The sequence below is a fragment of the Heptranchias perlo genome, chromosome 28, assembly GCF_035084215.1.
Source record: "Heptranchias perlo isolate sHepPer1 chromosome 28, sHepPer1.hap1, whole genome shotgun sequence".
Lineage (NCBI taxonomy): Eukaryota > Metazoa > Chordata > Chondrichthyes > Hexanchiformes > Hexanchidae > Heptranchias > Heptranchias perlo.
The window spans coordinates 17,124,414-17,148,441 of NC_090352.1; the positions used below are offsets into that span (position 1 = coordinate 17,124,414).

The 24,028-nt window shown below is 41.3% G+C and overlaps 1 protein-coding gene across 2 annotated transcripts in view; it reads left to right on the forward strand.

Annotated features, from left to right (window-relative positions):
* The window catches only part of tyw1 (tRNA-yW synthesizing protein 1 homolog (S. cerevisiae)), a 160,863-nt gene that overhangs the window by 134,724 nt on the left and 2,111 nt on the right, over window positions 1-24,028 (forward strand). For both annotated transcript variants that reach the window (XM_068008146.1, XM_068008147.1), the window contains exons 14-15: window positions 171-281; window positions 8,748-8,915. In XM_068008146.1, the coding sequence (XP_067864247.1) occupies window positions 171-281; window positions 8,748-8,915 (279 nt within the window). The remainder of the gene's footprint in view (window positions 1-170; window positions 282-8,747; window positions 8,916-24,028) is intronic.

Genomic DNA, 24,028 nt, shown 5'->3' on the forward strand with positions numbered 1-24,028 from the left:
GATTTATTTGACACATTAGGGCATTACAAAAACAAAAATTATGCAGACTAAACCATAAAATATAGAGACGAAACGCAGGATTCTGGTAGACACGCAGGATTCTGGTAGACGATATAGTGAATTACAGGATGAAAAATTTTAAATTATACTCTTGATCTGTTCTCTTTCAGAAGCAACGCACAGTATACAGACTGACTCTGGTAAAGGCCTGGAATGTGGATGAACTTCGATCTTATGCTGATCTGATTGAGATTGGGAAACCTGACTTCATTGAGGTTAAAGTAAGTCAGAATATTCGTATGGTGACAGCAAAGTATGCCATTGTTGCATGAAGTTTCAATTTTTTAAATTAAAAATATAAAATAAGGGCCTGTTTATAGAATAATGGCCAAAGTACTTCTTCACAATTGGGTGAGTGAGCTCTGTCTGTATCTCTTCAAAGAGCATGAACTTCTTCCTCCTCCTTTGCCAGCATCAGGTTTGATATGGTGACTGCAGAATGTTCAACCTAGGCATGGAGGAATACCTTCTCATTTCTCCAGCTCCTCTGGTTGAGGATTCTTTTTCAGTTCAGGAAAAAAATACTTCCAGGGAAGAGTTTTCTTACTTCAACTCAAATGAATGGTAACAGAACACAATATTTAAAAGGCAGAAAACTGCAGATACTGGAAATATGAAACAAAAACAGAAAATGCTGGAAACATTCAGAGGTTAGGCAGCATCTTCCTATAACATTTTCTCCATCACATTTTGCTGACAACATCCCTATTGTTATAAAACTGTATCTCTGTCTCACCATTACCAATGCCATGGGAGATTCTACTAGTTCTTTACTATTTATATAAAGTCATAGGAAGTGTTCACAGCGCTTGCAGATTGATATCCTTGACATACATTGGCGCCTTGCCTGCACACAGCAACACACTTTTTGCAATCCAAATTTTTTGACTTTTTAACTTTTTTTAAATGTAGTGAAGTCTAAATTAATGAAATGTAGGATAATAGATAAATGTGACAGATTTGGAAACTGATACCTAATGATGTGGTTCAGATTTTCAAGCTGTAACGATAAAAGACTGGTTCAGGTTCACATGGAAGACCGGCCAAAAAAGTAAAAGCCCATGGGATCCAAGGGAAAGTGGCTGGTTGGATCCAAAATTGGCTCAGTGGCAGGAAGCAAACGGTAATGGTTGACGGGTGTTTTTGCGACTGGAAGGCTGTTTCCATTGGGGTCCCACAAGGCTCAGTACTAGGTCCCTTGCTTTTTGCGGTATATATTAATAATTTGGACTTGAATGTGGGGGGCTTGATCAAGAAGTTTGCAGATGATACAAAAATTGTCTGTGTGGTTGATAGTGAGGAGGAAAGCTGTAGACTGCAAGAAGATATCATTGGATTGGTCAGGTGGACAGAAAAGTTGCAAATGGAATTCAATCCAGCGAAGTGTGAGGTAATGCATTTGGGGAGGGCAAACAAGGCAATGGAGCACACAATGGACTGGAGGATATTGAGAGGTGTAGAGGAACAAAGGGACCTTGGAGTGCATGTCCACAGATCCCTGAAGATAGCAGGACAGGTGGATAAGGTGGTTAAAAAGGCATATGGGATACTTTCCTTTATTAGCTGAGGCATAGAGTACAAGAGCAGGGAGGTTATGCTAGAACTGTATAAAACATTAGTTAGGCCACAGCTTGAGTACTGCATACAGTTCTATCTTGGCAAACAGTGTCACTATGAAAGAGTCTATTGTAAATACAAATTTGATTTTTATTGATGTAGGCTTTGAATTCCCAGAGACTTAATGCACTGATTTCTGTGCTGTCTCAATCAAGATTTTCCATGTTGCACACATACAATTGTAAAGTATGGTATTTCATAGAATCACAGAAAGTTACAGAACAGAAGGAGGCCATTTGGCCCATTGTGGCCTTGCCGGCCGACAAAGAGTTATCCAGCTTAACCCACTTACCAGCACTTGGTCCGTAGCCCTGTTGGTTACGGCACTTCAAGTGCACATCCAAGTACTTTTTAAATGAGTTAAGGGTTTCTGCCTCTACCATCCTTTCAGGAAGTGAGTTCCTACTCCTACCAACCTCTGGGTGAAAAAAATTCTTCTCAGCTCCCCTCTAATCCTTTTACCAATTACTTTAAATCTATGCCGCCTGGTCACTGACCCCTCTGCTAAGGGAAATAGGTCCTCCCTATCCACTCTATCTAGTCCCGTGATAATTTTATATACCTCAATTAAATCTCCCCTCAGCATCCTTTGTTCCAAAGAAAACAACCCCAGCCTATCCAATCTTTTCTCATAGCTAAAATTCTCCAGCCCTGGCAACATCCTCGTAAATCTCCTCTGTACCCTGTCTAGTGCAATCACATCTTTCCTGTAAGGTGGTGACCAGAACTGTACGCAGTACTCAAGCTGTGGCCTAACCAATGTTTTATGCAGTTCTAGCATAACCCCCCTCCTCTTGTACTCTATGCCTCGGCTAATAAAGGAAAGTATCCTGTATGCCTTTTTAACCACCTTATCTACCTGTCCTGCTACCTTCAGGGATCAGTGGACATGCACTCCAAGGTCCCCTTGTTCCTCTACACCTCTCAGTATCCTCCCATTTATTGTGTACTCACTTGCCTTGTTGGCCCTCCCCAAATACATTACCTCACACTTCTCTGGATTGAATTCTATTTGCCACTTGTTTGCCCACCTGACCAGTCCATTGATATCTTCCTGCAGCCTACAGCTTTCCTCCTCACTATCCATGATGTGGAGATGCCGGTGATGGACTGGGGTTGACAATTGTAAAGAATCTTACAACACCAGGTTATAGTCCAACAATTGTTGGACTATAACCTGGTGCTGTAAGATTTTTTACAACACTCCTCACTATCAACCACGCGGCCAATTTTTGTATTACCTGCAAACTTCTTGATCAAGCCCCCCAACGTTCAAGTCCAAAATATTAATATCTACCACAAAAAGCAAGGGACCCCACTGGAAACAGCCTTCCAGTCACAAAAACACCCGTCAACCATCAACCTTTGCTTCCTGCCACTGTGCCAACTTTGGATCCAACTAGCCACTTTCCCTTGGATCCCATGAGGATTTACTTTTTTGAGGGTATAAATTCCGATTTGTAAAGTTTACATATACATGCTTAATGTGCTGATAGTTCCTTTGTGCCCTACTTTTATACAAGTCTAAACTCACTGAAAATAAATGAGTTAAAGAATGCTTAAAAATAGTGCGGTACAAGTGCGTTAAACATTTGCATTTTAACTTGCTGATCAGAATTTCAGGTCAACCCACTTTGAAATTTCTGAGCCTTGATTTCAGTTAAAATGAAGAAAATGTTAAAATCTTTAAATTGTTCTTAAAATCTTTTAAAAGTTCTGATTAAAACATTCTTACACTGCCAAATGCCTCTATGTTAAAGAGTCTAAAATAACAGTGTGAAATATAATTTGTAGCCGTAAGTACAAAGAGTGCACATTGAGAAATTTGCCATTTTTCACTGTCACTTTCATGTATTCATTCATTTCAATGGGGGTGGGGAAACAACTGATTCTATAAAATTGAGAGCAGATAGGAAGCAAAGTAATTTAAAAATCACATTACCTGCGATTTGAGCTCGTTCGGTGATGAGACTTTTAAACTTTTGGGAACAGTTCCAAAAGCAACACTGTAACCTTAACGCAATTGCAACCTCTATTTAATTTATTTCCATAAACCTAATATTTAGCTAGCCATTTTAAGAACATAAGAACATAAGAAATTGGAGCAGGAGTAGGCCAATCGGCCCCTCGAGCCTGCTCCGCCATTCAATAAGATCATGGCTGATCTGATCCCAACCACAAATCTAAAGAACACAAGAAGTCGGAGCAGGACCCGGCCACATAGCCCCTGGGCCCTCTCCGCCACCCACAGGGCATTGACCGATCCGAACTCAGCTTCATGTCCAATTTCCTGCCCGCTCCCCATAACCCCTAATTCCCTTTACTTCGAGGAAACTGTCTATTTCTGTTTTAAATTTATCTAATGATGTAGCTTCCACAGCTTCCTGGGGCAGCAAATTCCACAGACCTACCACCCTCTGAGTGAAGAAGTTTCTCCTCATCTCAGTTTTGAAAGAGCAGCCCCTTATTCTAAGATTATGCCCCCTAGTTCTAGTTTCACCCATCTTTGGGAACATCCTCACTGCATCCACCCGATCAAGACCCTTCACAATCTTATATGTTTCAATAAGATCGCCTCTCATTCTTCTGAACTCCAATGAGTAGAGTCCCAATCTACTCAACCTCTCCTCATATGTCCGCCCCCTCATCCCCGGGATTAACCGAGTGAACCTTCTTTGTACTGCCTCGAGAGCAAGTATGTCTTTTCTTAAGTATGGAGACCAAAACTGTATGCAGTATTCCAGGTGCGGTCTCACCAATACCTTATATAACTGCAGCAATACCTCCTTGTTTTTATATTCTATCCCCCTAGCAATAAAAGCCAACATTCCGTTGGCTTTCTTGATCACCTGCTGCACCTGCATACCAACTTTTTGATTTTCTTGCACTAGGACCCCCAGATCCCTTTGTACTGCAGTACTTTCCAGTCTCTCGCCATTAAGAAAATAACTTGCTCTCTGATTTTTCCTGCCAAAGTGCATAACCTCACATTTTCCAATATTATATTGCATCTGCCAAATCTCCGCCCACTCACCCAGCCTGTCTATATCCCCTTGCAGGTTTTTTATGTCCTCCTCACTCTCTACTTTCCCTCCCATCTTTGTATCATCTGCAAATTTTGATATGTTGCACTCGGTCCCCTCCTCCAAATCGTTAATATAGATTGTAAAGAGTTGGGGACCCAGCACCGACCCCTGTGGAACACCACTGGTTACTGGTTGCCAGTCCGAAAATGAACCATTTATCCCAACTCTCTGCTTCCTGTTCGATAACCAATCCTCCACCCATGCCAGAATATTACCCCCAATCCCGTGATTTTTTATCTTAAGTAATAATCTTTTATGTGGCACCTTGTCGAATGCCTTCTGGAAGTCTAAATACACTATGTCCACTGGTTCCCCTTTATCCACCCTGTACGTTATATCCTCGAAGAACTCAAGCAAATTTGTCAGACATGACTTCCCCTTCATAAAGCCATGCTGACTTTGTCCTATTAAATTATGCTTATCTAAATGTTCCGATTTTGGGTCACTTCAGTAATCTGTGGTGTTGTCCCAGTAGCCTCCAAGGCTAAATGTAATAGATTAATGAAACTGATTGTGCTAAGTTGTGAAATTGTAGCCAACTAGAAAAAAATGTGAACATATGTATTTATTTTCTGATCCTCAATTTACTTGGATTTTAATATGAATATTAAGACAGAATAGCAGAATACAAATAATGTTAATTGTCATTATCATGTCTGGTCGTGTTATCCTGGTATCTGATGCAATGTAACTCACACTACTTTTGTTATTGAACATACGCATTAACAAACAATCATTAATCTGCCTTTTGCAGTGCTTCTTTACAATGCTGTTCTGTGATTACTTTCCCGAACTGTTGCGACACAAACGATTTCTGTGATTTATATCATCTTTAGAAGCACGACTCTATTGATCACTATTATTCTTAAACATGTTACAGTTGTGCTGTTTTGCAATTAGGAATCTAATAATCAACTAATATTTTATATATTAATAAATGTAACATGCAGCATTAGTTACCACAGAACTTTTATATGATTCATAGAATCATAGAATTGAGATTGATTTTTAAAGGCTGGCATTTAACTAATCATCGGCCTTATCCACTCCAAACCACAATGATAAGATCTGTAGTAATCTAGATGTTACCAGTATTATCAGCACTTAAAATCAGAGTATCTTTTAAGCAGGCTCATAATAATCTACATATTACTGACCCCTGCATTGTTTCCCCCTTTTCTCTCAGTGAGATTTTTCTGTGGTTGTGAGTGTTATTTCTGTAAATGTTTTCTTTCTGTACTGAATCATTCACAATCTTATTCGCAGCCAGTCTTGTGCTATCTATCAACCACTACAAAATGCAAAATTAACACTAATGTTGCTGCTGTTTCATCTATTTACTGACTAAGGCTGTCAGTAACGAAAACTATTGCTGTGTGCGTGATTCTTTTCTGTTCTGGCTAAAAGCTTTAAAGAACCAAGAGCTAATCTCCTTTTCTAATAATTGAAATTGTACACCCATGTCTGCATTCAAGGGCACTTCATGTTAAATACGTAAAGCAATAAAGATGAATGTTAGCAAAAAAAATTGACACTTAAAACAGTTGAGCATCTGTCATATAATTCACATGCTCAGAAAATAACATATTTTGATCAGTTAGTGAGAATACTATTGCCATCTCAATAAATGTGATTCATCAATTTGGGAGTCTCGCGAGCTACTACCATTCAACTAAAGATACTGGGAAAAGTTATAGGACACAAATTTTATCGAGAGGTTCAGATAATGTCTAGGGACAAATAGATCAGAGAGTTAAATGCGTGGCTCAAAGAGTGGTGTGGGAGTCAGGGGTTTCGATTCATGGGGCACTGGCACCAGTACTGGAGAAAGAGGGAGCTGTTCCGTTGGGACAGGCTCCACTTAAACCGGTCTTGGACCAGTGTCCTGGCGAATCGAATAACTAGGGCTGTCGATAGGGCTTTAAACTAAGAAGGAGGGGGGAGGGGTCAAGTGAGGAGAAATTTAGAAATCTAATGAGAAAAGTCAAGGCAACAGAGCAGTATAGTGATTTGGGTAATGATAAGCAGAGTGTGGCAGGAAGGGACAGTGAGTTTAACGGTAATAGAGCATCAGCAAATAAGGTCAAAGCAGAGAAAAATGGTAAAAAGTTAAAATTAAAGACCCTTTATCTGAATGCACGGAGCATTTGTAATAAGATAGATGAATTAGTTGCACAAATAGAGATAAATGGGTTTGATATAATAGCCATTACAGAGACATGGTTGCAAGGTCACCAAGGTTGGGAACTAAATATTCCAGGGTACTTGACTTTCCGAAAAGACAGGCAGAGTGGAAAAGGAGGGGGTGTAGCCCTGATAATAAAGGATGATGTTCTTATGTCAAACTGCTTGAAACTCAAGTGCCTTTTCTAAACACTAAAACTGGATAACTTGATTTTAGCTCACTAATTGGCACTTTTTATATATTATATAATTCTTATTTGGCCATTTCCCATGTTAGGCAATTTTTTTCGCATCAATTCCAAGTAGTTTTAGACCCCATGAATGCAAATGTGGCAGTGGCCAACATTCTGAGTTTTGAATGTGCAAAACTCAAGTGACGTGAGGTCAGTTCCAGTAAGTATTCTCTCCACGTTTCTTTCACACCAGTTATAGTGTAGCAAAGCCATGTTTTAATAGACTACGATGGAACATTTTAAAACATAGTTTTTGATATAGGGAGAGAATCCACACTCCTGCCAGCTTTCTTCTGACATGAAAATGTGTTTGTCAGAATGCAGTGTTCTGTGTATTACTTTTGTGTGCATGTGGAGAGCTCTAGTGCCGCTAGGCAGTGAGAGACTCTCAGCCAACAGTCTAACTCCAGTCTGCTGGTTGTGCATTGAGCTCCACAGGTACCAGTCTAACACTGTAATACACCTTCAGTGTAATGAGACCCTTAAGATTGTTGTTATGCCATTGGGAGTTAGCACCCTAGTGCAAACTACCTCAACAGGAATGTAATATAGTCGTGCAAATATTTAACCCATCGATTGTCAATGGTGGTAGATATTTATATTCCAAAATCAGAGGTATCCAAGGATGCACCTTTTTACCATAAGAACCAACTATTAAGTATTTTTAAACTCCAGGAAACAGAGATGACAAAGCATTTTCTCTTGTCCATATTCTGGTAGAGAAAATTTCTGTATCTTTATCTCTTTTCGCTCATATCTTCAAAGTTATTATAAAGGGAAAGGGGACTAAGTGGTACAGAGGGTCAGACACTGGCCTTTCACAACTACTAAGCTATTAAGCAAAGGGTGAAGGTACATTTTGAGGTGTACTGCTCTTTTGATTACTCCGGCAGTGCACATTATTTGTGTGCTTAAGCTTTGCCTCCAGCATCCCTATAAAGTCCTTCCTGTGGTCTGTCTCTAGTTCATCTTTTACCTCTTCCCATCCTCTTCTCTCTTGATATACATTGTGCTGTGGATTATTAATCAAAATAGTGGACAAAAGACAGTTAAGCATTTAACAGCAATTGTGCATCTAAGTTTAGTCATTTTCAAATTTATTGGAGAATAATGAATAAATGCAGAAATATCCTTTTTCTCATGAAATCATTCATTTTTGTAGTTTAAATTATTTTCACTTCTTTTGCTTTCTTGACTTATCTTGTGCTACATACCTTCCCTAGCCAGGAGGACAGACAGGAGTGCTGCTTCCAAATCTCTACCATTCCTACTCTATATAGATAGGTATAGGAAGATATACAAGAGGAGCCTGGAATGCTTGGCCCTTCAATCCCCCCCTCCACCCTCACCCCTTTCCTGTAGGGAAGAACTTGGACTTTTCTTGCCACCCCTCATGGCACGGCCTGGAAACTCATTGTTTGGAGAATCAAATCTGCATCCCATTGTACTGTTGGACAAAGTGTTGGAGCTTAAATGAAACCCTGATTAAAACAGATGGCTCTAATGTGCAATATTAGGTCATGTAAGAAGAATGGTATCCTGACCATGGTTTTAATTATTTTTTTAGGGGGTGACGTATTGCGGTGAAAGCCCGGCAAGTAATCTGACAATGGCTAATGTTCCATGGCATGAGGAAGTTGTATACTTCGTCCAGCAGTTGGCTGATCTTTTGACAGACTATGAAATTGCTTGTGAACATGAGCATTCAAACTGCCTCCTCATAGCACACAAAAAGGTGAGTGGCATTTAAGTTTTAATATTTAATTTGCAAACATCCACTATTCTGTTACTTTCCAATCTGGAATTTTGATTATATCTGTAGACCAGTTTTAAATACTTGCACAATAGATGATGATATGATGACTAATGAACCAAGTGCTTTTAAATGAATATTACATTATAATATCAAACATTTTATGGGAGTTTTTTTCTCTTGTGCTTTGGTATTCAGTGTTTGTTAATGTACGCTTCCTAATACAAGTTATTGAACAATGGTGCTAGTTCTGAAAGACTGAGATGCTAAGCAATGTGTAAGCAGTTGCAAATAAATAACATAAAATGCTGATTCAAATTATTGTTTTCTGTTGACACTGTACACCAGGGGCAATCTGAAGCCTGAGAGGGAAAAAAGATTTCCAATTTTGAGGTCCTGGAAAAGAATGAGTTAGTGTAATGTGATCAGTTCAATTTCAAACCATTGTTGCTAATTGTATTTGTGTTTGTGTTGAATTTTTTAACTTGTATTTTTTGTAAGGGGTTGAATCAGTATCACCCAGGGTACTTCTCAAAGGGAAAGATATTAGTTCAGTTTCAGACATACAGATTGCAGTGTTCTTCATGAATGCAAATTGATAATCTGAGAAAATTCATTAACCAGTTCATTAATAGAGATTGGCTTCTTTCAATATTAGTGAACGGCTATTTAGTTTAATTAAATCTCAAGAGATGATTCGCTTGCTGCCTTTGTTTCAAGATATGCAGTCGGTGGTTACAGTTCAACGGTTAGGCCCCAACTGGGGGATTGACTTTGATTGACAACTGTCTCTGAGACCAGTCGGAGAAGTGCTGGGCCTTGACTGGCTGGAGCCCTCTGTTATTGGCAGCTCAGTAGGCAGAGACTTCATCTCACAGATTTATACTACCAGCCCAAGTTCAGGTAGATAGAGCAGTCAGAGTGTTTAAACATGTAGTCATCAGCTTTAAGGCTGAGTGGGTTTCAAGGCAGCCCGATTGGCACCTGCACCTTGCTGCAATTATGATGGTGATTTAGGACGGTGCTTGGGCCTCTTTGTTCTGATGTGCCATAACAGTTTCAGGCGCTAATGAATTTAGGCCCCCATGTTTTGGGAGAAAGCTAGATGCGTCCTTGTTGGTTTGTAAACTGAGGCGCGTACTGCAAAATAGATCTCACTGTTTTAAACTGTGTATTCTTTTATTATATGTAAACAAAACCACTTATTGGTTCAAAGCCTGTACCTCAATTCATTAAGAGGGTTGATCCAGTCCACCGTTCTTTCATATTAAAAAAAAATTACATGACGGCAGGTGATACATTCCAGGAGCTGGTTTACAGAATAAGGGTTTTCTGTTATCCCTGGGTCATGCTATTGTTTATCTAGATATTGAACAGGAAAAGGTGCACTGCAGACAGTAGAATATGCAAGATCTGCTTACGAGAGTGGCTGGTGACCCAAAAATGTGACAACCATACTGAGCTATTTTATTAGTTTCCTTAATTTAGACCTGTAATAAGGCTTCATTAAGGAAAATAGATTACCTTTCTGCAATACAGGCTTTTTTTTATCTGTTTGCAAGTACATAATGTAGTTTGGAATTTATTGATGAGAAGTAAATAAATACAGATCTGAAGGAACACTCATCTCACCAAGAAGCTCAGCATAATTCACCAAATTCTTTGCAAAATTCCACTAACTTATAATTTAAAGAAACATGAGCGGAGACTTTTCATTACTAGCACTATTGAGGATTTGTGCCCATGCCTGGAGTAACGCTAGCCAGCAGTACAGAGAACTGACTGCCCCCAATTTTCCACTATCAGCTAATTTGAATGATTATTCATAGATGGCTATGCAGCTTTGGCTTTTTGCAAAGAGCAAGCCTAATGGAGGAATTGGAAAATCTGGCCAGCAGGTCCAAATTAAAGGAATATCTGCGCTTAAAGATAAATGACTATATGAGGAAAAATTCAATTTCAGCTTTTAATCAAGCTTCAAAATTAATTCTAGATATCTTTCAGCCTTGGCCAGGGAGGGGTGGGTTGGGAGGGGAGAAGGTCAAACATAAATGAAGTGACAGGATCCTTGATGCGGAAGCACAAACCCAATTCTGTGGGCAAGTGACAGACTGGTATAGTATCTACATACCTGTTTGATGGATGGCATGTAGTGAATGAGAAGTTGTTTCTCCACTTGGCATCTCTGTACCCTCTCCAGAGGACAGATGGTAACCAGACTCTGCAATGTGTACTTTAGCATCTGGGAACAGTTGCCTAAGAATGGTGCATACTTAAAGGAATCTGGCACGGTGAGACTACCCAACAGTATCATGTATCTCATAGACGGCCCAAGATTGCATGCTACAAAATATTGCCTGTTATACCGTATAGCTTTTTCAGTGCATTTGGTGCAAACCGTACCCAAGTAGATCACACTTTCAAGATTCAACGTACAGTTGCAAACCTTGCCAGATTCAATTTTCCCAACGCCATAACACCTCATGTCTTTGTGAAACAACCTAGCTGCATTGCATGACGTACAGTCATTTACTGATGCCCCGGGTTGGCGTGCAGGTTGTGCACAAGACTAATTTTATTGTGCCTGTATAACAAGATGGTATCTCAAGGGAATAGTCTGACCCTAAAGAGAGGCCTTCAAGGTCAAAAGTAATTGCAAAGGCATAGGTCCTGTTATATTCCCAAATAGCTCTGGGAGGGTCTGTGAGGCTGCAAATCACAGTAAAACTCCACTGAGAGGTAAGTGGGTAAAGAATGGCCAAATTGAACCAGTAATAGAAAAAATGAGTATCTGAATAAATGAAACAAAAGGAAACCAAAAAAACAAATTTGCCAATCACTCACAAAATCAATGGGCACTCGGCTTTAAGTTAACCAGGAAATCACTATTTTGGCACACAGCAGTAATGTGCCAGTGAAGTAAACCACTGGAAAATATAGAGCAGAGAGGCTCTGCCTTCACGTGCATATTCTGTGAAGGACCAATGAGGCTCGTGCATTCCAGGACCGTAAGAGCCTCTGCAGCGCTGTCAGAAAATACCAGGTAGCGTGCTCCTGCCACCGTCTCAGTGCCAGATTTTCTTCCTGGCACTGTTTGACCCATCAGAATGTGGGAATGGAAAATTTCCCCTATTCTTACGCTACTTTTTAGTCCTACATGGACTGAAGGTTGGAGGTTTCACTTGGCTAGCTGCATGTAAATAAGATCCATAATCATCCTCAATTACTACAATATCACAATGGCATCTAATGTATTTTAAGTACAATTCATCACGATTCCAAATGTTTCATACTTTGTAAAGAAACAGAATGTGAGACATTGAGCCAGTTAAAACCAGACCCTCCATCTGTGGATTCCTGCACCATATTATCTGTTTTTCTTTTCAAAAACATTAAAATGATATTCTCATATGGTTATTGTGAGTTAGATAATTTACATAAATGGATATCAAAGAACAAGTTGATCAATGCTGGACATAATAGCCAGTTGTGGACTGAATTCCGGAAAGGAGAATCTGACATAATTGGGCAGGAAATGGAGCAGAAAATGATTTTCATTCAAGTTCTGCCACGATCTATATAACCTCTGCTGTTGTACCATTCGGCAGTCAGACTCTCAATTAATACGCTCATTAACAGATACGCGTAAACAGATTCACGTGACATAATTGAATCTTAATAGAACATATTTTATTTCTGTTACCAAAAAAACAAAAAGATGTACTTCAGAAATTCATGCTCTACAGAATTCATCCCATTTGGGATAAATAATATATCATTCATCCCAAAATGTTCTATTTATAATTCATTCATGCACCGATGTAACGCATTGGCCCAGATTTTGCTGTCAAAATAACGGTGAGACTAATGGCGCTCGCTGTTATTTATGTGCAAATGGTACAGCAACTTCAGGCGAGGGGCAGAATGCGCGGTTAAACTCAAATATCCAAAAGTTGCTGTCTGAGTTGCGCCGCTCCGCTGTTTGCTTTGCAAGAATCACATCTCGCTATCTGGCTTACCATGAATTGCATTGAATGGCGTGACGTATTCGCGCGGTAGATACGAATTAAACTCACCATAGGAAGTTAAATCTTGTCCCATTCCAGTCTAAGTACCCTTTTAAAGATGTGATAATTGCCAATTACTGCCAAACAACCTCTCTGGTGCTGAAAGTTAACTGTTACAAGTGCGGAGTCTCATTCCTTCAGATTTTAATTGTTGTTGGAGATTTTAAAAATGTCACATTTAAAATTTTAATTTTTTTAAACTTCCTTTCTGTCTCTTTTCTTCTCTCTCTCTCTTAATCCAATCTTTCTTTCCCTCTCTTAATTTCTCTTTCTGTGCCTGAGTTGATTTGACATTGAATTCACCCACTCTAATTTACACTTCCTTCTCAGTCTTTGCACTGTTAATTTCACAATCCTTCAATCTGATTGGTTAAGGAGATCCACAGTCACTTGCCCTGGTCACTCAGGCCCCAGATGCCTGGTGTCCCTCGCTGCGGTATTATCACCTTGCACTTCCAGCAACTTGCCACACAAAAAATTTTAAAACCTAAACGTGCAAGGGCAAGTCTAACTAACGGCAGACGCTGTTAGATGTCCAAATGCAAATAGAAGTTTTGCGCATAATTTTCTGAGGTCACCTCATTATCACAATTTGCAGAGCACCAGATGCAGATTTGGACGTGCACAGGAAGCACACTAGTGGTGGGAGTGGAAGATTGCATATAAGTGAAATTTAAAGGGGTGAGGACAATTGAAAGGAAGTTTCACAATAGGTAACAAAAATTCTGAAACGGCATCTAAATCCATTACCTAAGCTGAAGGCAGAGACCACTGAGAAATGACAGGCAAAAATGAAGGGAAAGGAAGCCCAAGAGTGTAGTTGAGCTGTATACCCACTTCAATTTTTTTTAGAGGCGAATACGTACCTCCACATCGGTTCATAAAAAAATGGCTGGCATAGATTTGGTAAAGTCAGTCATGTTTACCAAATTTAATAGAGCTTTTTGAAGAAGTGGATGGTTGGATAGATAAAGGCAATGCAGTAGATTTATATCAGTTTTCAGAAGGCATTCAAATAGGCGTTGCATGGGATGTTTGTTACAAATATTCAGGCATATGGTATAATTTCAGTTTGTACAATGCACTGTCATTGATTCAGTTTAATTCTGACTGACTGACAAGTTCCTTTTTGAATTGAGTATCTAGTTTTTAAACCACAAAGTCTGGTAATTTCTCTGGGACAAAAAAAAAGAGCAATTCTGGTCAAAAGAGCAGTTAGTAGTTCTAAATTCCCATGTGATGGACAGTTTTGTAATCTCAAGAAATGAAGAGGATGTTTGAAAATCTCGGACGAGACAGATTGATGTTCCTGAAACCTGGTGAAACATGATATTTACAAAGGATTAGTTTACTTCTTGGAGTATTATTTTGTCTACTTGTGTAATTAGATAAAAGATGTTCTACTATAGTTATATACCTTGTATCATTGTTAGATTATCTTTAAAAGTGATAAAGCTGTGTTTTTTAAAAAAGCATATGGGATCCTAGGTTTTATAAGAAGGGCATAGAGTTCAAGAGCAAAGAGGCAATGCTAAATCTATACAAATCATTGGTTAGGCCGCAGTTAGAGTATTGGGGTCGATTTTCATATTTGGTGTATGTTGGGTGGGCAGATCAATTGTAATGCCTGTCGGATGCCGGGCTGTAAGATCAAACTTAATTTCAAGGAAGGGATTCAAACTTATTTTTTACACTTAACTGCGAAATGCTGCACACTGACTATTGTGCTCTCTAATTTCTGCATACAAAGTTATGGCAAGCATTATACTTACCAACATTCTTTGTTCTGCCTGTTACATATATTTTTGCTGTTTCACAAAATAAATCTGTGGTAGAAAAAGCTCTGAATTCAATCCAGCAGATTTTCCACATGCTTAGATGCTAAATGATTGTGATTTGTGCTTGGATATTTGATGATACACTAGTGTCTATCAGATTTGTGAATTCATGACATGCATTGAAAGTGGTTACACACAATCTAGAAAAATCAAGTAACCATGCATTTCAACACATCCCTTCACAACACATTTACTAATCTGTTTAATGCTGCATTTCGTAATGTTTATGAATTATTACCTTATTTATTACCACTGGTTTCTGCTTCATGTTTGATTTCTGCACTAAGATTTCATTATTAGAGGGGACTATAGTGTAGAAATTAATCTTCTATTTAACCTGACAGCGTGCTGCAATGAAAAACGATGATTGTAAATTGAAAATTTCTTAAGGAATTGGAATAAAGTCCTCCAGGTGAAACTAGTACCCACAAAGTTAAGATAACTAGATTGTAGACTTAAATAGGATGCAAGAAGCCGTATTAATGGTGTGTAGTTTGGATTCTAGTGCACCATCCCATATAGTTCACAGCAATGACGTCAATGCAGCAATATCAGATCTTCATATTGACATCCTTGTGCATTTTCTGCAATTAATTGTCCTTCAGGTTGGGGCCTGAGTGACTTATACCTTCAGATTTGGAGTCAAACAAGCAGCAAGAGAAATTAGCGTTAGCTCTTGGGTATACTTGAGTTAGGAAATTATGTATCGTTTTTATGGATCTATTTCTTCTGTATCAGAATTCATTTTGAAGTTAAAAGTGGCACAGAATTGAGGAAATGTTGGTGTGGCATGTTCAAATCTCCATTGTGAGTTATATTTGAATATAAGACAGATTAAAGTCTCCTTCCTTTAATAGCTATGTCTTGTTTAAGGATTATTCCTTGACCATTTTTACACAGAACATCTTGGAAAAGAGTTAAAAAAGAGAAAAATGGTGGGTTTTTAAAGCATAGTGTGTGCACACAAGTTAGAAAAAAGGGCCTAAGATGATAGCTGATTAAAATACAAATAGGTTAAGCTTTGATGTTGCTTCCCCGTACACTATAAATAATAACCAATAGGTTAGACTGTCTTGGCAATTGATAAACACCTCATGCCAATTGTGTTGGGATGTCTCTAGTCCTTTCAGGCTATGAACAGAGGGTGAACACAGAGACAAAGACACAGGCTGTCAGCTGGTATGCAAACAGAAATCTATGAGAGCAAGCTTTGGCCAGGCTCAAAAGGACAATGCAGGAGGTTAGTTAGGAATTAATTTGTTTAAGCCAAGCAAGACAGCTCACTGATGCGGGGAAGCATAGAAAGAAAGAATGACTTGCATTTATATAGCACCTTTCACGACCTTAGGACGTCCCAAAGGGCTTTACTGTCAATGAAGTACTTTTTGAAGTGTAGTCACTGTTGTAATGTAGGAAACGCAGCAGCCAATTTGCACGCAGCAAGCTTCCACGAACAGCAATGTGATAATGACCAGATAATCTGTTTTGGTGATGTTGGTTGAGGGATAAATGTTGGCCAGGCCACCGGGGAGAACTCCCCTGCTCTTCTTCAAAATAGTGGAATGGGATCATTAATATCCACCTGAGAGGGCAGACAGAGCCTCAGTTTAACGGCACATCCAAAAGACGGCACCTCCAACAGTGCAGCATTCCATCAGTACTGCACTGAAATATCAGCCTGGATTTTATGCTCAAGTCGCTGGAGTGGGATTTGAACTCATCTTCTGACTCAGAGGCGAGAGTGCTACCAACTGAGCCAGAGTTCACACGAATAGTGTGTTCATTATTTTATATTATCATGCAATGGCCAACTGTCCTGTTTGCACTAACTGAATCCAATTATAACTGTTGCTCTGTAAGTTTACTCATCGTGAAATAAAGCAGCTTAATGATTTCATTTCTGGCCTCGCTCACTGTTGAAGAGATTGAAGAAGCCCATTTACGAAAGACATGAATATCCAGTTCAGATTACCAGGGTTACTATTGTTACACCCCTGGGTTATACTGTTGTGCAGTTAAAGGTTGGGCAGTATGCCCGCTTGATTGCAGCAAGACCTGGACAACATCCAGGCTTGGGCTCATAAGTGGCAAGTAACATTCGCGCCAGATAAGTGCCAGGCAATGACCATCTCCAACAAGAGAGAGTCTAACCACCTCCCCCTGACATTCAACGGCATTACCATCACCGAATCCCCCACCATCAACATCCTGGGGGTCACCATTGACCAGAAACTTAACTGGACCAGCCATATAAATGGCTACGAGAGCAGGTCAGAGGCTGGGTATTCTGCGGCGAGTGACTCACCTCCTGACTCCCCAAAGCCTTTCCACCATCTACAAGGCACAAGTCAGGAGTGTGATGGAATACTCTCCACTTGCTTGGATGAGTGCAGCTCCAACAACACTCAAGAAGCTCGACACCATCCAAGATAAAGCAGCCCGCTTGATTGGCACCCCATCCACCACACTTAAACATTCACTCCCTTCACCACCGGCGCACTGTGGCTGCAGTGTGTACCATCCACAGGATGCACTGCAGCAACTCGCCAAGGCTTTTTCGACAGCACCTCCCAAACCCGCGACCTCTACCACCTAGCAGGACAAGAGCAGCAGGCACATGGGAACAACACCACCTGCACGTTCCCCTCCAAGTCACACACCATCCCGACTTGGAAATATATCGCCGTTCCTTCATTGTCGCTGGGTCAAAATCCTGGAACTTCCTTCCTAACAGCACTGTGGGAGAACCGTCACCACATGGACTGCAGCGGTTCAAGAAGGTGGCTCACCACCACCTTCTTGAGGGCAATTAGGGATGGGCAATAAATGCTGGCCTCGCCAGCGACGCCAACATCCCGTGAACGAATAAAAAAAAGTATGGGCACACACCTGTGCACCAGAGAGAATATTTAAGACAAGGTCCAAATTTGTAACAAACTATTAATCTCCAAAATCATTTCACTTTAGACCATTATCAACTGATGCTTCATTTGTAGTAATAAACTGGAACAAAATAAAAGTATTATTAAGCTCTTGTTTGCTACAGTCAACATGATTGGAAAAACATTGATTTAAACTAAGTCCATATTTATGCTGTTTTCCACAATGGCAAAAGACTATGGTAAAAGAAAAATAAATGATGGCCAAAAATAAACAAGCCCGATTGCTTTTCATTTATTGCTGTCCTCCATAAGGGTGGCTCCTATGGGAATAGAATCATAAAATTCTACAGCACAGAAGTAGGTCATTCAGCCCATCATTACTACACTAGCTCTGAGCTACCCCGTTCCTTATTGCAACTTCTATATATCTGGACACAATACTCTAAACTGCAGCCTAACCAATGATTTAAATATGTAGTGTCGGCCTTCGCTCAGTGCTAGCACTCTCGCCTTTGAGTCAGAAGGTCATGGGTTCAAGTTCCATTCTAGGACTTGAGCACATGTGCAGTACTGCATTGTCAGAGGTGCTGTCTTTTGGATGAGGCGTTAAGCTGAAGCTCCATCTGCCGATTCAGGTGGATATAAAAAGATCCCATAGCACTATTCGAAGAAATGCAGGGGAATTCTCTTGATGTCCTGGTCAACATTTATGTCTCAACCAGCACCACCAAAAATAGATGCACTTGTTATTTATCTCATTCTTATGGGACCTTGCAGTGGACAAACTAGCTGCTGTATTTGCCTATAGAATAAACGATGACACTTCAAAAAGTAATTAATTGGCTTTGGGATGTCCTTAGAATGTGAAAGGTTCTACATAAATGCATCTTCCTTCTTTCTTGTAGGTTTAGTATATCTGAATTCCTAAGTCTGCCTATTCCTCTTCCTCCCAAAATATATCACCTCACATTTCTCCACATTAAATTTCTTCTGACATCTATCTGTCCAGTTTGTTAACCTGTCTATGTCCTCCTGAAAATGCTTACAATCCTCTTTACAGTTAACTATACTCCCTATTTTTGTGTTGCCTGCAAATTTTGCCATTGGGCTCTCTATTCCCAAGAGCAAAACATTTATCTATGTAGAAAGAAGATCAATGGTCTCAACTCTGACCCCTCGGAGACATTTCTCCAGGCCAAAAAGCATCCATTAATGATTGCTCTTCATTTACTGTCCTATAACCAACTTCCTTTTTAATGATAGAATAAAAATAAGGTCAGAATATATGACTTTTAAAATTGGGATTGAATTATGCCTGTGCAGCCTGGTACAATTATCATCATCCTCTAACCCCACTTCACCTGAAGAACCCCACTGCACTTGGTCTTGACTCACCAGGGGTAATGTTGACCTTGTGCGATAGTGTAAAATGGACGCTGTCGATTCAGCCACCCGTTACACATCTCTCCTGATTTTCATTTACATTGACGTCAATATCGATACTGCTTGTTTTGGACTATCGCCCAAAGTCAAAATTACTCCCACCATGTGCAGTGCTACCCAAGCGATCAACTAATTTTTTAAAAAACGTGTTTCAAAGAATTAGGAGGATGTAGTCCATTGGAATTGTGACAGATGTTTGAACAGCCATTTCACAGCTGTGCCTTGAGGCTGGGACAGCAATAACATTTAATGCAATTAACAAATTCCTTACTGAATAGATGTAATAGCATTGACAATTATGTTTGATAGTCAGAAAGATTTTATTAAGCTGCATACCTCTCATTAAATTGCCTTTTTTAAAGACAATGGGCTCGAATTTAGCAGGCCTGCGGGTTCCCAGCGGGTGGTCCTCCGGGAGCGTCGAAAACGCGAACGGCGAAATTAGTGGGTTGCCCACGCGATCGTAGCAGGCAATCCACTAATAGGATCCAATTACCTGCTCCTCCGGGGTCCACGGCGCTGGCCTGCGCGTCGGGCGGGCTGCGCAAGCGCAGTACGATCTGTCAGCTGGAGGCTCTCTAGTTAAAGGGGCAGTCCTCCACTGACAGATGCTGCAACCAATGGGACAAATTGCAGCATGGAGCAGCCCAGGGGGAAGGCTGCTCCCAGTTTAATGATGACTCACCCCAGGTATCATCAGATGGGGTGAGGAGGAGGGGGAGGACACAGATCTTCCCCCCGGCGGGCGGGAGGAAGCGGCCTGCCTCTGCCACCAAGAAGGCCTGGCTCGAGGTGGCAGAGGGGGTCACCTGCGCCACCAACATATCGCCCACCTGCATACAGTGCAGGAGGCGCTGCAATGACCGCAGTAGGTCAGCCACAGTGAGAACACGAAGTCTTTCCCCTACACTCCGTCTGCCACAACACTGCCCCCACCCCAAATCTCCTTCGGCACCGCCAACACTATTCTGTCACATCACCCTTCATGCCCACTCACACCCCATCCTCATCTTACCTCCACCTACTCACCTCGCCAGTACTCATCCTGCCACTAACACGCGACCCAATCCTCATACAATCTCATGGCTCCATCCCATACTCACCCTCTCGTGCATCTCCCTCACGGCCAGCCTCACTCAACCTGCCACCACCTGTGCTGCAGCCACAGGGCATGCATCACATATGTGCAGTAGGCAGGGTAAGGCAAACGTCTCGTCAGCATGAAGGGGGTGCACAAGGGTGTCTGAGGGTTTGTCATGGGTGTTACCCATATTGAATTTCAGAGCCACAAACAGCACACATTATATTGACACCACCACTGCCATGTCTCCGCGAATCCTGTCCATTGTGTCCAATAATGCCCGCTCCTGGGTATCACTATGAGGACCCACCACTGATGCCACCCATCGTGTTACTGCAGAGTAGGTGCAGGTGTATTTGCAGGGCTCGTCCGCGCAGACAACTGAGAGACATCGGCGGTGTTGCCGGCTGCACCCTGGAAGGATGCGGAGGAGAAGGTGTGGAGGACAGTGGTGACTTTGCCAGCGACAGGTAAGCAGTTGGTGCTGGGGCCAGCCAGGAGCAGCTCGGCATGAAAGAGGCTGCAGATCTCCACGACTACATGTCGAGCGAATCTGCGCCTCCCTGTGCACTGCTGCTCGGAGAGGTCCGGGGAGCTGCGCCTCGGTCTGTGGACCCTGTGGCGAGGGTAGTGCACTCTGCGACGCGTCTCTCTCTGCGGTAGCCCTCCCTCCTGCTGTGCAGGTGGGCATGCAACCACACCGTGTTGGGGGGATCCACGTCTCTGCGGCGGACGGCGTGGACTGCGAGGCTGCTGGTGCTGGTCATGCTCTTCGTCCTCCGAGGGTGTCCACACACCACCCAACTGGCAGGTGTTGATCCAAGGGGTTGTGCAGGGTAGGTGTGTGGGTCCTCGGACTGGGGCTGCGGTTTCGTGTCGGTCTGTCCTCTGGCTTGGCCGGGGGGTGGTGGGGGGCAGGGGTTGCCCTATGTGACGCGGTGGCCTCCTGCGTGGGTGAGGGCGCTCCCCCGTGGAGCGCACCTTGGCACCTGCCACAGGCTGCTGGCTGCAACACGCCTGGTTTGAAGGGTCCTGTTTCCCCCAGTGTGGGAAACTGACTGCTTTGAACGTAAAATCCCACACTTCCTCTTTTGACAGCTGCTTCAGCTCATTAACTGACCACAACGAGCAAGTTAAGTACTCTCAAGTGGAACCCCGCTGGCTTTAATTGCCTGCGGGATTCCCACCAGCGGGGCTTGCGCGCGCAGCCCCGCACGTCAGCGCGGTACCCGGAAGTGGCCGGGATTTCGTCCGAATCCGGTCACGTGATCGGAGATCGGGATTTTCGGGGCCCCCCCGCTGGAAACCCGCAGGTAACCCGACCCTAAAATCGAGCCCAATAAAATTGAATTCCACATTTAATAAGAGCTACTCCCATGATAAGTGTTGATGGATGGCATCTTTTATTTATTGAGGTTGAGAAAAGGCATGAGAAAAGATATATCTTGGGGTTTATGATCTGTAGAATTATATAACTATACAAAATAAAATATGTACTGTACCCAAAACAGTAGTAACATACCTGAACTAACATGTATTCGCATTGGCAGGTGTGTCTGTGCAGACAGCAAAAAAAGACCAGCACACTTTCCCGCTCCATTGATCTCATTCTGATCATGTTTGATGTTGCAGCATTCATAAAATTTGTCCTGAGATGACAATGCAAAATGGAAAGGTGGCTAGATGCAGAGTACTATGGATTTTCTGATGAGGTGACAGTAACAAAACAAGTGGAACCCATATTATTGGCTCAGAATTTGCAGTCAAAATAATGGTGAAACTAACGCGCTCACCGTTATTTATGTGAAAATCGCACAGCAACTTCAGGTGAGGGCAGATGCGCAGTTAAACGCAGAAATCCGGAAGTTGCTGTCCGAGATGTGACGCTCTGCTGTTAGCTTCATGAAAAGGGCATCTTGCTGTCCAGCTCACCTTGCAAATGCATTGAATGGTGTGAAATTTCTATACTTGCACAGCAGATACGAACTAAACTCGCCACAGAAAGTTAGGGATTGACCATTTCAGTCTAAGTACTCTTTTTAACGGTGTGAGTAGTGTTAATTACTGCCAAACAACCTCTCTGGCACTGAAAATGAACTATTACAAGTGTGAAGTCTCATTCCTTCAGGTTTTAATTGTTGTTTGAAATTTTTCTATAAAAAATTAAATCGTTGACCAGCTGCAGCAAATTCTGGGCCATTATGATTGAAACAAGTGAACTCCCGGATAATAATTCAAAGGAGCAAAATTAATAAAAATAAATGAAAATATAGCATGTTGTTCCCCTCTCCCTGATGATTCTGGATGATCTGTATTCAAGTTCTATTTAAAATAAATAAATACGTCTGGCATATGTTTGAAGACAGAAAATCCATTGACACAACCCTTCCACAAATGACAATGATTTGCCAGAACTGCATGTAGGTCTGTTTTTGTTGACCAGTTGTTAAAAATTAGTTGACAGCAAAACTGACATTGAACACCAAACTGGTGAAACTTATTGAAAACAAATTTATTGTTGAACGCCGACATCATGTTTATCTGATTAATAAGTGTAGCAGTACATTAATCGTGATGTCACCACTCAAGCTGTTCCCACTCCTCAACCTTGGCATGTCTGCCATTTTAGATCATCACTATTATTCAACTTTGACAATTCAGCTCAAGAACCATCAGGTTGCAGAGTATTAGATCATTTCTATCTGTTCTCATCCATATAACCTTCAGTCTTGATCCCAATCTTATAATTCTCCAGAGTGTTTTTTTTAAAGGAGTTAATCAATATAGCATAAAGGTAGCCTGTAAACATCTGGTGGATTTTTTTTTCATGTCTGTTCTCATTTGAGGCTTATTACTTATTTTTTGCCTGTGTCCTTTTGGAATGTACTTGAAGATTAAGTCGTCTGCTTGCCTCAAAAAATGCCTCTCACCATTTCAAGATCCTATCCCCTTTTCAATGAATGAAAGTCCATAAGAAAATCTCTCCCTAATTTAGAGCATTCAGTCCTGTAATCATTTTTGGTTTTCAGTGGTCCTGCCTTAATGCATTAGTATCCTTTGGATAGAGAAAATTGCAAATGTGAGTTCACCATTGATCTCTACAAGGTTTAAATACCTTGATGTAATTTAGTCAGATGTCTTTGAGATGCATCCCATTCTTTATTAGCCTTTTTGATTATAGTTTCATATTGACTGGGTACTTCAGTATTGAGTAAATTGTGTGTGTGGCATTGTACTCAAGGAAAGTATTTCATTGTCACCCACATCATTCTCCTTTTTCTCTACTGCACTTCTTTCCAAGTGTTACATAGTTACTTTGTATTGACAACGATGTGTTGCTCAAAGTCTTCCACTTTTCCCCTGTACTTCTCCCTTTAAAAACTTTGGTCCAGTCTACCTCTCTCGGCTGGCCCTTCATTCCCTCTAAATCTACTTTCTGAAAATGAAGAGTTTCTTTAGTATGCCTCTTCTCTAGTGTAGGTCTGATGCTGAACTCCACCAGATTGTGGTCACTATTTCCAAGGTGCTCTCTCACTGTCACCTGCACCAACATCACTTGGGCACTATAACAATATTGATTATAATGTCACCTCTCACCCCCCCCCCCAACTCCTTAATCATTTGGGTCTTGTAACTGACCATTAATATGTCAGCCTTGGCTCAGTGATAGCACTCTTGCCTCTGAGTCAGAAGGTCGTGTGTTCAAGCTCCATTCCAGAGAATTGATCATATAATTTAGGCAGAAGTTCCCAAACTCCTGTGCCCCTCTCTCGGAGATTCATGT